This window comes from Mandrillus leucophaeus, unplaced genomic scaffold (genome assembly GCF_000951045.1).
Source record: "Mandrillus leucophaeus isolate KB7577 unplaced genomic scaffold, Mleu.le_1.0 Scaffold140, whole genome shotgun sequence".
Taxonomy (NCBI): Eukaryota; Metazoa; Chordata; class Mammalia; order Primates; family Cercopithecidae; genus Mandrillus; species Mandrillus leucophaeus.
In genome coordinates this window covers 5,723,904-5,737,092 of record NW_012101366.1, presented here as the reverse complement: position 1 = coordinate 5,737,092, position 13,189 = coordinate 5,723,904, and the positions used below count along the sequence as shown (strand labels likewise).

General features: G+C 41.5%; 1 protein-coding gene across 2 annotated transcripts; it reads left to right on the top strand.

The window, feature by feature from the left end:
- Positions 1-2,595: 2,595 nt before the first annotated feature.
- TOMM7 (translocase of outer mitochondrial membrane 7 homolog (yeast)) lies at positions 2,596-12,928 on the top strand. Of its 2 annotated transcripts, XM_011973920.1 has the most exons (4): positions 2,596-2,804; positions 7,315-7,363; positions 7,808-7,948; positions 12,714-12,928. In XM_011973920.1, the coding sequence occupies exons 1-4, from the start codon at positions 2,702-2,704 to the stop codon at positions 12,727-12,729; spliced, it is 309 nt and encodes a 102-aa protein (XP_011829310.1). In that variant the 5' UTR covers positions 2,596-2,701; the 3' UTR covers positions 12,730-12,928. The 2 variants fall into 2 exon arrangements, with proteins under 2 accessions (XP_011829310.1, XP_011829311.1); XM_011973921.1 differs by lacking the exon at positions 7,808-7,948.
- The last annotated feature ends 261 nt before the right edge of the window (positions 12,929-13,189 follow it).

Below are 13,189 nucleotides of genomic sequence, written 5' to 3'. Positions count from 1 at the left end.
CCCCTGCAACATGCAATTTACTCATATACCAAACCTGCACACGCACGCCCTGAAACTAAAGTAAAAGTTGGAAAAAAAAAAAAAAAAAAAAAAAAAAAGAAATAGCTTCTGTTTTGGAGGAGCTCGGGTAACAGCAAGGGACAATATAATGACTAACAGCAACCAACTGTGTGATCTTTGATCAATTATTTAATATCGCTGAATCTCAGTTTTCTTATCTGTAGAATGAAGCTATATATATCCTTACTAAGAATTAGTAAAATAAGCTATAATGCAGTGCAATCTTACAAATTCCTGTAAGGATTAAAAGAACTATTTTTCAGCACTTAACACAGTGACAGACATAGTAGACACAGGTTGTTATTATTAATGATGATGAGCCTAGCAGAAGAATACCATAATGCGAGGGGAATTTTTTTTCTTGTTTTTAAAGACGTGGTCTCACTCTTGTTTCCCAGGCTGGATTGTAGTGATGAAACTGCCACTGTAAAATTATAACTGAGATGGCAAAAGACATCTGACCTCACCAACTCCATCTTGCTTCTAACCTCCAAACTGTTCTTGTTCACTCCTGGGCATAGGCTGAACTAACTTTGGAAGGAACTTTCAGTTTTTAGCTTAAAACAAAGACGATAACAGCCCTTTCCTAAAACAAATCCCCTTCTTGCCTAAAAAATATTCTTTTAATCCTTACAGGAACTTATAAGATTGCATTGCATTATAGCTTATTTTACTAATTCTTGCAAGGATTTAAATATATATAGTAGGCTTCATTTTACAGATAAGGAAACTGAGATTCAGAGATATTAAATAATTGATGAAAGATCACACAGTTGGTTTGTGCTTTTAGTCATTATATTGTCCCTTGCTGTTATCTGAGCTCCACCAAAACAGAAACTATTTCTTCTTTTTTTCTTTCCAACTTTTACTTTAGTTTCAGGGGGTGCATTGCAGGTTTTGGTATATAGGCTAACAGAGTAGCCAAAAGATTAGACATTATGGTTTAGGAGTCATGCAGCTGGAGGCTACAAGATTCTGACCCTCCTCAAATTGCTCCTGGGGATAACAACACTATTGTAAAGTCTAACGCAGTGTTTGAGATATTTTGCAGACCCCGCGAAATGGATCAGCTGGCACCACCCAGATCGGTAAACTGGCACATCTGATCTTGTGGTCCCAACCCAGGAACTAAGATTCTGACCCTTCCCAAATTGCTCCTGGAAATAACACTACTGTAAAGCCTAACATCAGTGCTTGAGATATTTTGTAGAGCCTGCAAAATGGATCAGCTGGCACCACCCAGATTGGCAAACTGGCTCATCTGATCTCGTGGCCCCAACCCAGGAATTGATCCAGTACAAGACAGCTACCACTCCCTGTGAGTTCACCTCTGACCCAACCAGTCAGCACTTCCGACTTACTGGCTGTCTCCCCACGCACCAAATTGTCCTTAAAAACTCTGATCCCCAAATGCTATGGGATACTGATTTGAGTAATAACAAAAATCTGGTCTCCCGCACAGCCAGCTCTGCGTGAATTACTCTTTATTGTAATTCCCCTGTGTTGATGAATCGGCTCTGTCCAGGCAGCGGGCAAGGTGAACCCATTGGGAGGTTACATTGAGTGACCCAATCACAGCTCACTGCAGCATCAAACTCAGGTGGTCCTCTGGCCTCAGCCTCCCAAATAGCCAGAATTACAGGCGCAAGCCACAGAGGTTAGCAAGGGGAAATTTTTAGGAGCACAGCCACTGGGCACAGAAAACTACTATGTACCTTCAGAGTGAGGCAGGAAAGTCTTAAAAGTCAAAGCCTTAGAAATGTTGTGCAGCCTTAAAAATCAATTAAATCTTAGACCTAGGGGGTCAAACCTCAAATATGACAGCAGCCAGAAATTTATTACATCAGCGGTTGGGAATCACTTGGGGAACTTCAAAGGCAGATCAATGGCCAGTTCCCAGCCCCAAACTCATCAGAATTTCTAGGAGTTCTAGTTCCAGCATGAGTATGATTTTACCTCTTCTAAACTGATTCTAATGTGCAGCCAGGGTTGAGAACCGCTGCCATTCTAAACCAATGAGGGCAAGATGGCCAAACAGAAGCGTCATTTCCTATGTAGTCTCCTTGATTGTTGCAATGGAATTTCTCAGCTTCAAAAGTCCAGAATTTCATGTGAGATTTCCCAAATTCTAAAATGTTGGCAAGTAATTAAAAAAAATTTATTTAAAAAAGATTGGGATCAAAGAAAACATGGATTCGGGGCCTACTGAGTGTCACTTCGTAACCTTTCTTGCAGTTCAACCTCAGGTTTGAACAAACAACCTGATTCTGAGAAGTTAAATAACTTGTTCACGGTTACATGGCCAGTCAGAATAAGAGTTGGGACTAAAATCCAGTCCCTCTGAATTTAATTAATGTTCCTTCTATGTCAAGGAAGAAAAACCTGAAGATGCGCTTTAAGCATGGGTAACAGAAAAGCAAAGTTACAACCGGCCATGATCGCAACCACGCATGCGCCTACTACTGGTAGCGCGGCGGAAGAGCAGCGAAGGTTAAAGGTGATGAATTACGACCTCTACTGGCGACGCTCACGACTCCTGCCGTAAAGGCCGTGTGTGGCGCCTGCGCACTTCTTTTCCCTTGCGGATTCCCGAAGAGGTGGTTGCAGTAAGGGGTTCTCCCTACGCCACGCGGCCGTCGCTATGGTGAAGCTGAGCAAGGAGGCCAAGCAGAGACTGCAGCAGCTCTTCAAGGGGGGCCAGTTTGCCATCCGCTGGGGCTTTATCCCTCTTGTGATTTACCTGGGTCAGTAGGAGAAGAACCGGGAAAGTGACTGGAGGGAAGAGGGTGGCGGAGACTGCTGTCCCATTTTTGGCCATCGAGGGAGGGAGAGAAAAACAGGGGACACCGCCGTGCACGGCCCCTGAGGCTGTCTGGTCAAGTGGGGCCGATCTAACCTGAGTTCAAGTTCCCGTTCCGTCGCTTTATAGTTGCATGGTCTTTAACCAGTCTTGCAATCCCTCCTTTTCTATTTTTGCATCCTTAAAGTGGAGGTCATACTTCTCGGGATTGCTGGGAGGGTTGGATGACCCCAGTGGATGTGAAAGCGACTAATGCACTCTTTAGCACTAGGTGGGTTCTCGGGGTGTTTGACCTCACCTCTCCATGTGGTCCTAAATGGAAAGAGGCCTGTTCTGGGAATCTAGACCCCCTCGTGAAAGTACCACTGCCATGAAAGCATGATTATAATAATAATCGTTGGATGCCTCTGCTTTCTTACCTGTACAATGAAGGGTTTGGATGATTTCTATTACTGCCCCCATTTTACAGGTGAGGAAACAGCCGTAGAGAAATTTTTGCCAAGGTCGCGCAGCTATGCTGACTGAGGGAATTATGGGCTCAGGCAGTGGGGCATCAGAGCCCATAGTCTTAACCACTATAGGGTACTTAAAGGATTTGGGTTTTTTTTGTTTGTTTGTTTTTGTATTTGTTTTTGAGACAGTCTCGCTCTATCAACCCAGACTGGAGTGCAGTGGCACTATCACGGCTTATTGCAACCTCCGCCCACTGTGCTCTAGCGATCCTTCCACGGAGCTCAGTCTCTCAAGTAGCTGGGACTAGATAGGCTCGTGCCACCGGCTCCGTCACTTACTGCAAAGATTTGTTAATATTTTTCAGTTAGGGCTGCAGACTGGGACCTATTCTGTAGTTTTTTTCTTTTCTCTTTTTTTTTTTTCCTTTTTTTTTTTTTTTGAGACATAGTCTCGCTCTGTGCCCAGGCTGGAGTGTAGTGGCGCGATCTCTGCCCACCGCAATCCTGCCTCTTGGGATCAAGCGATCCTTCCACCATTAGCCTCCCGAGTAGCTGGGATTACAGACTTGCAGCCACCTCTCGCGACTAATTTTTATAATTTTAGTAGAGACGGGATTTTGCTATGTTGACCAGTCTGGTCTCAAACTTCTGGCCTCCAGTTAGCTACCGCCCCTCTCGCCGGCCCCCGCCCTGCGCGCGGCCTCCCAAAGGGCTGGGATTACAAGTGTGAATCACCGTGTCCAGCCAGTAGTTTTTTTTTGTTAATTTTACTGCCCCACTCAGGCAGTACCGTGAAAGGGAAAGAGCAGGTTTTTCATCCCAGCTGTGTCAGTTTGATCATATAGTTTGACAATTCTAAAACTCAGTTTCACATTTTAAAATGCTGTGATTTTAACAAGGTGCTGCTTCCTATTTAATTTAGGTGTCATGCATTGTATAAGATAAAGTACACTCTAATTAAGCAGCTGTGGTTTCTATTTCTCCATGAGTTGCAAGCCAGCTATAACCTGGGATTATAGAACTTAAAAAGATTGCACCTTATTCTGGGTGCAATTTTTTTTAAAAAAACATTGCTTTTCTAGATTTTAGTGACTTTGTGTGGGTACCAAGGATTAAATATGACAGTTGTGTTGTCCCCACTATTCTTGCAGCACCTCCCCCCACCCACTTCTTTCAGTTACTGATAGAAGGGCCTACTCTGGCTGGTCAAACACTGAGACTAGCTCTCCTTTTAGCTAAGAGAGGTGTGGAAGCTTGATTCTTCCCCTTCTTTGTGCCACCTTCTGTTTTCATTGTGTATGCGAGGTCCTGTTTTAGCATGCTCTTGCTTTTTGTGTTCCTGTGGTTCTCTCTTGCTTTTTGTGTTCCTGTGGTTCTTTGCTTCTCTGTAAGTCTTTTCATCTACTGTTCCCTCCTCCTCCCTGTTTTGAGATTCCATTTCTATTGCTAGAAAGCTATAGCTGGTTGCTGCAATCTACATGCCGGGGCTTTCGTCTAAGAGTTGATAATGCATTCCTTTTCCATACTACAGTTTATTTTTCTTTTTATGCACACTGGCTATCTTCCCTTCCTGGGACTACCATTATGGTGATTTTCACCCCAACATTCAATTCAAGTTCTGTGAGATTGGTGTTACGGTTGTCTTTCCAGTACTTGTTTATCATTGTCTTTTCCCTTATGCTGTATATTTAATTTTATGTCTAAACCAGTTCCCACGTTGAAATAGAGACAGGGGCTTGCTGTGTTACCTAGGCTGGTCTTGAACTTCTGGCTTCAAGTAATCTTCCGATCTTGGCCTCCCAAAGTGCTGGGATTATAGGAATGAGCCACCACACCTGGCTCCAGGTTGTTGTTTTACTTCCTCCACCTCAACTCTCACTAAAACCAGCAATTGCAGATTTAACTTTGTATGTAATTTAGGTTCAGTCATAACTTTCAGTGCTTTGGGTAGTATAGTGCTGTAAAATATGACAAGCAGTGACACGATAATAGAGAATCTGTCTGGATATCTACTAACAAGGTTTTAATTAGCCACTTGTTGGAAGGCAATTCTCCATGGTCTCTCGCATTTCTGCACATCTTATAAGCAGAGGCTCTGATGACCCTTTGTTTCATGTTATCTTTTGAGGGCGTTTGTAGAACAAACAGCCTTGGAAAATAGTACCTCCAGACAGAGCAAAGGGTGATGCGCTTGCAGCCCATTATAAAAGATTCTGGTTCCCTAAACTCCAGTTAATATCCTGCAGTGCAATCCACTACATGTGCAGGTGTCATCCGGACCTCTTTGCATGGAAATTGGGAGTTGAGGAACTGAAGCAAAAATGATGATACTCTCACAGTCTGTTGCTGGAAGTAATAAAGTGTTCTTTGTTTCTGACTTAGAATATTCTCTATACCAGCTGGGTGCAGTGGCTCACGCCTGTCATCCCAGCACTTTGGGAGGCTGAGGCGGGTGGATCACCAGAGATCAGGAGTTTGAGACCAGCCTGACCAACATGCATAAACCCCGTCTCTACTGAAAATACAAAAATTAGCTGGGCGTAGTGGTGCATGCCTGTAATCCCAAGCTACTCGGAAGGCTGAGGCAGGAGAATAGCTTGAACCCGGGAGGAGGCGGAGGTTGCAGTGAGCTGAGATTGTACCACTACACTCCAGACTGACGACAGAGCGAGACTCCTTCTCAAAAAAAAAAAAAAAAAAAGTGTATACCAACATCTGTGAAACTGGCAGGCCAGTTTGTTATCTTTTATTTATTTATTTTAATGGTCTAAATCGCAGAAGATTTTTAAAAAAATATTAACTTTTATTCCCTATTACACATACTATTTTTTGTTATCTTTTAAATAAGATAAAATTGCAGACCCCTCATAGTTCTTGAAACCTCCCTAACTTAATCAGTTACTTCAGCAAGTGAGCATATATGTCATCAGCTTAATTTATAAATATATTTTAAATGGTAAAAGATAACCATACTTGTAAAGAGTTGATTTAATTAGGTTGTTAAATAATAAGTATTGGATGATCCATCCCCTGCCGTCCCCCACCCTCCACCCTGTCCCTTTTCTATCATTGGTCTTTGTTTTATAAAAGAGAGGTTTATGAGGGATAAAATATCCTCAGTTGTGTTTTTTAAAAAGTTCAGTAGTTTTTCCTCCAGGCATGGTGGTTCACTGTAATCCCAGCACTTTGGGAGGCTGAGGAGGCTGAGCACTTGAGCCCAGGAGTTCAAGACCAGCCTCGGCAATGTAGTGAAACCTTGTCTCTAAAAAAATTTAAAACCTTGGTTATGTGTTTTTCCAAAAATCATTTTGCTCTTCATAGTCTTTCATCCAGTGTAATTTTGGAGTTGTGGTATCTTATTTCTGGGTAAATGACTAATAATGAAAGATAGAACATGCTAAGGGCAACTGTGCCAATTGTGTATATAATGACCGTGTGCAGTGGCTCACTGAGAAAGTTGTTTGTTTTTGTCTGGGCATGGTGGTTCACACCTGTAATCCCAGCACTTTGGAAAGCCGAGGCAGGTGGATCATTTGAGGTCAGGAGTTTGAGACCAGCCTGGCCAACATAGTGAGATCCTGTCTCTACTAAAAATACAAAAAAATTTAGCTGAGCGTGGTAGCGCGTGCCTGTAATCCTAGCTACTCAGGAGGCTGAGACAGGAGAACAGCTTGAGCCTGGGAGGAAGAGGTGACAGAGGTTGCAGTGAGTCGAGATCATGCCACAACACTCCAGCCTGGGTGACAGAGTGAGACTCTGTCTCAAAAAGAAAGGAATAAGATAGCTTGTTCTTCCTACTGATTAGTCCTGGACACAATTTCATACTCTAATGAAGATTGGAGACTTCTGTAGTGCAGATAAATTTAGATAGTGCTGGTTGGTGTAGATATCATTCTAGCTATCCTAGGTTTGATTACAAAGAAGAGAAAGTCTTGATTGTAAATGTTTTGTCTGCTTGGGGTTTAATTAATACTTTTTTCTCTTCTGTCTTCCTTGATTCAGGATTTAAGAGGGGTGCAGATCCTGGAATGCCTGAACCAACTGTTTTGAGGTACTGCTCTTAAACATTTCAGGGCAAATGTTCATACAGTAGTACTGAATCACTAAGATGTAAGAGAGTAATAGTGGCAGGCCTTGAAATGGAGCTTTATCAGTCAGTATAGTTTTGGGTTATTGGAAAACTGCAACTACTTTCTCTTCCCCCTCCTAATTTGTATTTACTGTACCATGTTATAACTACAATGAAACACATTTTAACAGAAAAAGAATTTATTATCCTACCACTTTAAAATGCGAACTGTTTTAAATTTCCCGTATTCCCATCTTATCCTCATTCAGATGAATACAACCTTTTATATCATTCTGACAAGGGTATGCAGGATTTTGTTTTCACTTAAAATTTGAGTTGCTATCCCATGTATTTTCCAGTTGTGGTTTACTTAGGTTTTTCAATTTTTAAGTATTTTATACAACAATATAATTAACATTTGGGCAGGGTGTGGTGGCTCACACCTGCAGTCTCAGCACTTTGGAAAGCCAAGGTGGGAAGATCGTGGGAGGATTGCTTGAGGCTAGGAGTTCAAGACCAGCCTGGGCAACATAGCGAGACCCAACTCTACCAAAAAAAAGAAAAAAAGTAAATAATTAACATTTGTGTATACATAGCTTTCATAGATTTTGATTTCCTTATAAATTGTCATGGGATTAATAAAGTATATGAACATTTATGGCTCTTGACTGTCAAATTCCTTTCTCGGAAATGATCTTGCTGGTATGTGTAAGCACTCGTGAAAACTTCACACACACAGTATACATACTCATATACACATGTATGCATATATGTGCATACTTGTGAAAATTGTATGTATACGTATAATCTCAAACAGGCAGGTTTGCTCTGGAGGAAGGACTGATACTTGTGGCACTATGATGATCATGACTACTGCACACTAGTGAATCGGATTTCTGCTTGATCCTGTCTCACACATCTCTTGTGGGTTGCCCTCACAGACTTTTCACTGACTATTCTAGGGCTTCATTCATTTTCTTCGAACTTTTACTGTAAGCCACGTTTTTCTAGATTGGGCAGAAAATACGTTATTCACTATCACCTACAATGTGTCAGCCACTGCTTTAGGTGCTTTTTACACAATGTGTCTAGTTGTCACTTCAGAGCAGGTTATACAGTCAGTAGGTGGTGGAATATGTTCTATTTCCAAAGCTCACATTCTTTCCACTGGGTCCATGTGGCCTTCCCCAAGTAATTTACCTCTTCCTTTACTTAGCACAATGCCATCTGATATGAATTTGCTCCACCACATCTGCCTTGCTGCTCTTTTCTTTTTCAGAGGAAGGTCTTTTTTATTCTCAAAGGGTACTACAATATATGCCTTCAAATTGTTCACTTCTGCAGTTATTCTGTTTTCCCGGATAAAGTTTTTCAACGAATGATCTTCACGCACTACCTTCCTCTCCTCCCTCTCTTCCTTTAACTGTTTATGGCATGACTTTTAGAAACTGCTTTCAGAGATTCCCCACTAAGTCCTTTTTTCTTAGCCCTTATTCTTTGATCTATTGTTTCCTTTTCTGTAAAATAGGGATTGAGGCAATATATCTGCTGCCTACTAGTTGAGTGGCCTTGGCCTTAGACCAGTTATTTCCTTAGAGAAAGCTTACCTTGGGAAGCATGAGAGAGAACTACTGAGTCAAGCTGTGTGGCATTTTCCAGGTACTGGAAATTATCATCAAATACCTTTCTCCAAGAAACCATTAACCTTTCTAAGCTTCATTTCCCCTTTTTATCAGTTGGGGATAATAATACCTACATAATAAGGTAGCCATGAGCATTGAATAAGAATATTATATATAAAGTATTAGTACTTGTCAAGTAATATGTGACCAGTAAACTATTAATAATAATTTTTAATCTTTTCAGTGTCATCTTTTTTATCCCCATTTCCTTATCCTATGAAAACAGTGCTCTAGCTATATGATACTGCATGCTAAGTCCCAGAATAAACTATATATATTTTTATGCCTTTGCCCCTATGCTTGTGCTCCGTCAGCCTGGAATGCTTTTTCCCCTTAGTTTCCACTGGATGGAAATCTGCTTCTAGAAAAGCCTAATCTCAAATGTTGCCCCTTCCGTAAATCTCTTCCTTCTTTCCTCCTAGCTAAAACTATTCTGTTTTTTGTGTTTCCATAGTTTTCTTTTTTTCTTTTTAATTTTTATAGAGGCAGAATCTCACCATATTGCCTAGTCTGGTCTCAAACTCCTGGGATCAAGTGCTGAGATTATAGGCATGGGCCACTGTGTCCAGCTCCGTAGTATCCTTTTGTATCTGTCATTCTCTGCCTTGTAGCTATAATATATTTTGTCTCATAAGCACCTAAAGTAATTGCTCAACAAGTATTGAATTAACTTAATGACCCTCATCTCTTGATGGTCTTCTGTGGGTTTTTTATATTTTATTTTAGTTTTTTTTTGTAGAGACAGGGTCTCACTGTGTTGCCCAGTCTGGTCTTGAACTTCTGGGCTCAAAAAACAATCCTCCCACCTGGCCTCCCAAGGTGCTAGGATGACAAGCATGAGCCACAGCACCTGGCCATCTTGGTGGTCCTTTGGACAGGAATTGAGAAAGCATCGCATCTTGTACAAATTTTAGGCTGGACCAGCATGCTGGGAAGTAACATTTTTTTGTGCCCTAGGTGATTTAGGATACAGAAGTGGGGAGAGAATGTGTCTTTCTGTTGTCCTTTTTTGAGGCTTCTCTCCTTCCTGGTGCTAACCCTCTTGATCTTTGCTGTCATTAAGAACATCTTCTGGTTTCCTTCCAGAGGCATTTGTGTTTTAGGAAAGAATTGAGTGACTGCCTGCAAAGGGTTACTCAGTTAAGGAATTTCATGTACTGTGCTCCCCGCACTGGGAAGAGTAACTAGAGAGATCTGAGCTGCCTGATCTGTACTATGAAAGGAACGGAATTATACCTGCTATGGTTTTTATTAACATAAAATTTGTTTATTAATATAAAGTCTATTGTTTCTACATATATTTATTGTGTATATAATACTTATGTAAATAATACAGTTAAGGATCTACTAGTTTGTTTCCCTTGCCAAGTTGTTGGGTTCTTTGAGATTAGGACCACTTTCATCTTAGTATCCTCTTTCACCCAGGATGGCTCATTGTATGTGGTCAGCAAATGTTGGTTGACATGAATACCTTATTCAAAAGTCCTTTAATATATAAGGGGCAGTGTTTTAGTAAAATATTTAGGCAAAATATGTGAATATCAAGGTTAAGAGAATCATTTCCATTATCTGCATAAGGCTGAGCAAAATTTCCTTTTTATATTTTTGCTGCCCATTACCATTGAAGAAGAGACCTTTATAGATCTTCTTTTGTGTGTTTTCTTCTGTCACCCAGGCTGGAGTGCAGTGGCACAGTCATGGCTTACTGCAGCCTTGACCTCCTGAGCTCAGGTTGTCCTCCCACCTTAGCCTCCCGAGTAGCCGGGACAGCAGGCACGCGTTACCACGCCTGGCTTTTTTTTTTTTTGGATTTGGAGTCTTGCTCTGTTGCCCAGGCTGGAGTGCAATGGCCCAATCTCGGCACACTGCAGCCTCTACCTCCCAGATTCAAGCGATTCTCCTGCGTCAGCCTCCTGAGTAGCTGGGATTACAGGCGTGCACCATGAAGCCCGGCTAATTTTTTTTTTTTTTTTTTTTTTAGTGGAGACAGGATTTCCCCATGTTGGTCAGGCTGGTTTTTTTTTTTTTTTTTTGAGATGGAGTCTCGATCTGTGTTGCCCAAGCTGGAGTGCAGTGGTGCGATCTCGACTCACTGCAACCTCCGCCACCCGGGTTCACTGTATTCTCCTGCCGAGTAGCTGGGACTACAGGTGCCTGCCACAATGCCCAGCTAATTTTTGTGTGTGTGTTTTTGGTAGAGACGGGGTTTCACCATGTTAGCCAGGATGGTCGCGATCTCCTGACCTCGTGATCCACTCGCCTTGGCCTCCCAAAGTGCTGGGATTACAGGCATGAGCCACTGCGCCCAGCCTTTTTTTTTTTTTTTTTTTTTTAAGAGACAGGGTTTCACCATGTTTCCAAGGCTGGTTTCGTACTCGTGGGCTCAGGCGATCCACCCGCCTCAGCCTCCAAAGTGCTGAGATTACAGGCATGAGCTATCATGCCTGGTCAGTAATTTATTTTTATATTTTCACTGTGTGCAAAAATACTTAAGAGTTTAAGGGGAGATTTTAATACACAATGAAAATTGGAAATAGATGTGTGTTTTCTTCTTAGGCACAGGGAAATTTCTTTTTTTGTTTTTTTTTTTTGCGACGGAGTCTCGCCCTGTCACCCAGGCTGGAGTGCAGTGGCGTGATCTTGGCTCACTGCAAGCTCCGCCTCCTGGGTTCATGCTGTTCTCCTGCCTCAGCCTCCCGAGTAGCTGGGATTACAGGCGCCCACCACCACGCCCGGCTAATTTATTTTTTTTGTATTTTTAGTAGAGACGGGATTTCACAGTGTTAGCCAGGACAGTCTTGATCTCCTGGCTTCGTGATCCACCCGCCTTGGCCTCCCAAAGTGCTGGGATTACAGGCGTGAGCCACTGCGCCTTTCACTGCGCTTTTCAGTTTGGCTGAAAATATTTTTTAAAAATAAACTACAAAACTGTCATTGTCATTTAATAATGCAGTTTTATTCAATGGGCCACATTTTTAAGCAGCCGGATTTAGAAATGAAACCATCTCTTTGCTCCTTCTTAGACTCTATTGGAGTCAGCAAATGATTTGGGAGTTGGGCTTCTTAGTGACTAGAATGTTTGGGGTAAGAGTTAGTTGAGGTGGAAGTGGAGGCTAATTGCTCCCTAGGAACCTAATGGTTGTAAGAGCACTTAGGCCACATCCCACTCTACCCTCTTAAATGATATAATTATCTCAGATCCTCGATTTCCACATTAAAATAGGGATCGTAGTTGGGAGTTATGAACTTTCCTCAGTGTCTAATGCACAGAAACCATTCAATAAATGTTATTTTAGTATTACTGATGTTGCATCTAATAATGAGATAGCTTTGTTTTCTGGGTTTATCAGGCTTACCTGTTAATGGAAATCAGTAATCGTTTTCCTTTTGATTGACTTCATTTTGTGTCTGCTCACATTTTTGTTTTTGTTTATGATAGGTAACTGCACTCAGAAGTAACTAAAGTGTATTTTAATACAGTTCTGTATGTCTAATTTGTTTGGTGCGATTGATCCTTGTCTTTTCATAACTCTGAATTTGATAGATGAGGAAACAAACATAAATGTATAAAATTTTCTAGGTCTTAGGTTATGTGTAGAAGATTTTTATTTTGGAATTTAATTTCTTTCTCCTCTTCACAAACATTTTAGCCTACTTTGGGGATAAAGGATTAATTGGTCTTCTGGATTTGGAGGCAATCAGCGGACAGCATGGAAGATGTGTGCTCTGGCTTGGATAAGAGATGGGACATCGTTCAGTCACTAGTTGGATGGCACAAGGCTCTTCACAGATGCATCTGTAGCAGAGTGGAACTTGTACTAACTTATGATAGAATGTATCAGAATAAATGTTTTTAACAATGTTATGCTTGAGTCTTTTTTGAATTGAACATGCTAGGATTATCAGGTAAAAATTAAGCCTTTTGGTACTTTTTTAAAACAGGGAATTTGTGTATGTACCTAGGTGCTGTTTACACTTGTAAATCCTAGCACTTTGGGAGACAAAGGTGGGTGGATCATGACATAAAAAAAATTTTCCATGTTAATTCCTGCCCATTGACCTAACATATGGATTACAGTTTCCCTTTACAGTGAATTAATAACTCCTTCTAGGGTATTCCGAGGTA

Coding starts and splice junctions, on each gene's coding strand:
- TOMM7 (XM_011973920.1), top strand. CDS start 2,702: ATGGTGAAGCTGAGCAAGGAGGCCAAGCAGAGACTGCAGCAGCTCTTC. Junction 2,805..7,314: donor CCCTCTTGTGATTTACCTGG/GTCAGTAGGAGA, acceptor TCCTTGATTCAG/GATTTAAGAGGGGTGCAGAT. Junction 7,364..7,807: donor CCTGAACCAACTGTTTTGAG/GTACTGCTCTTA, acceptor ACATTTGGGCAG/GGTGTGGTGGCTCACACCTG.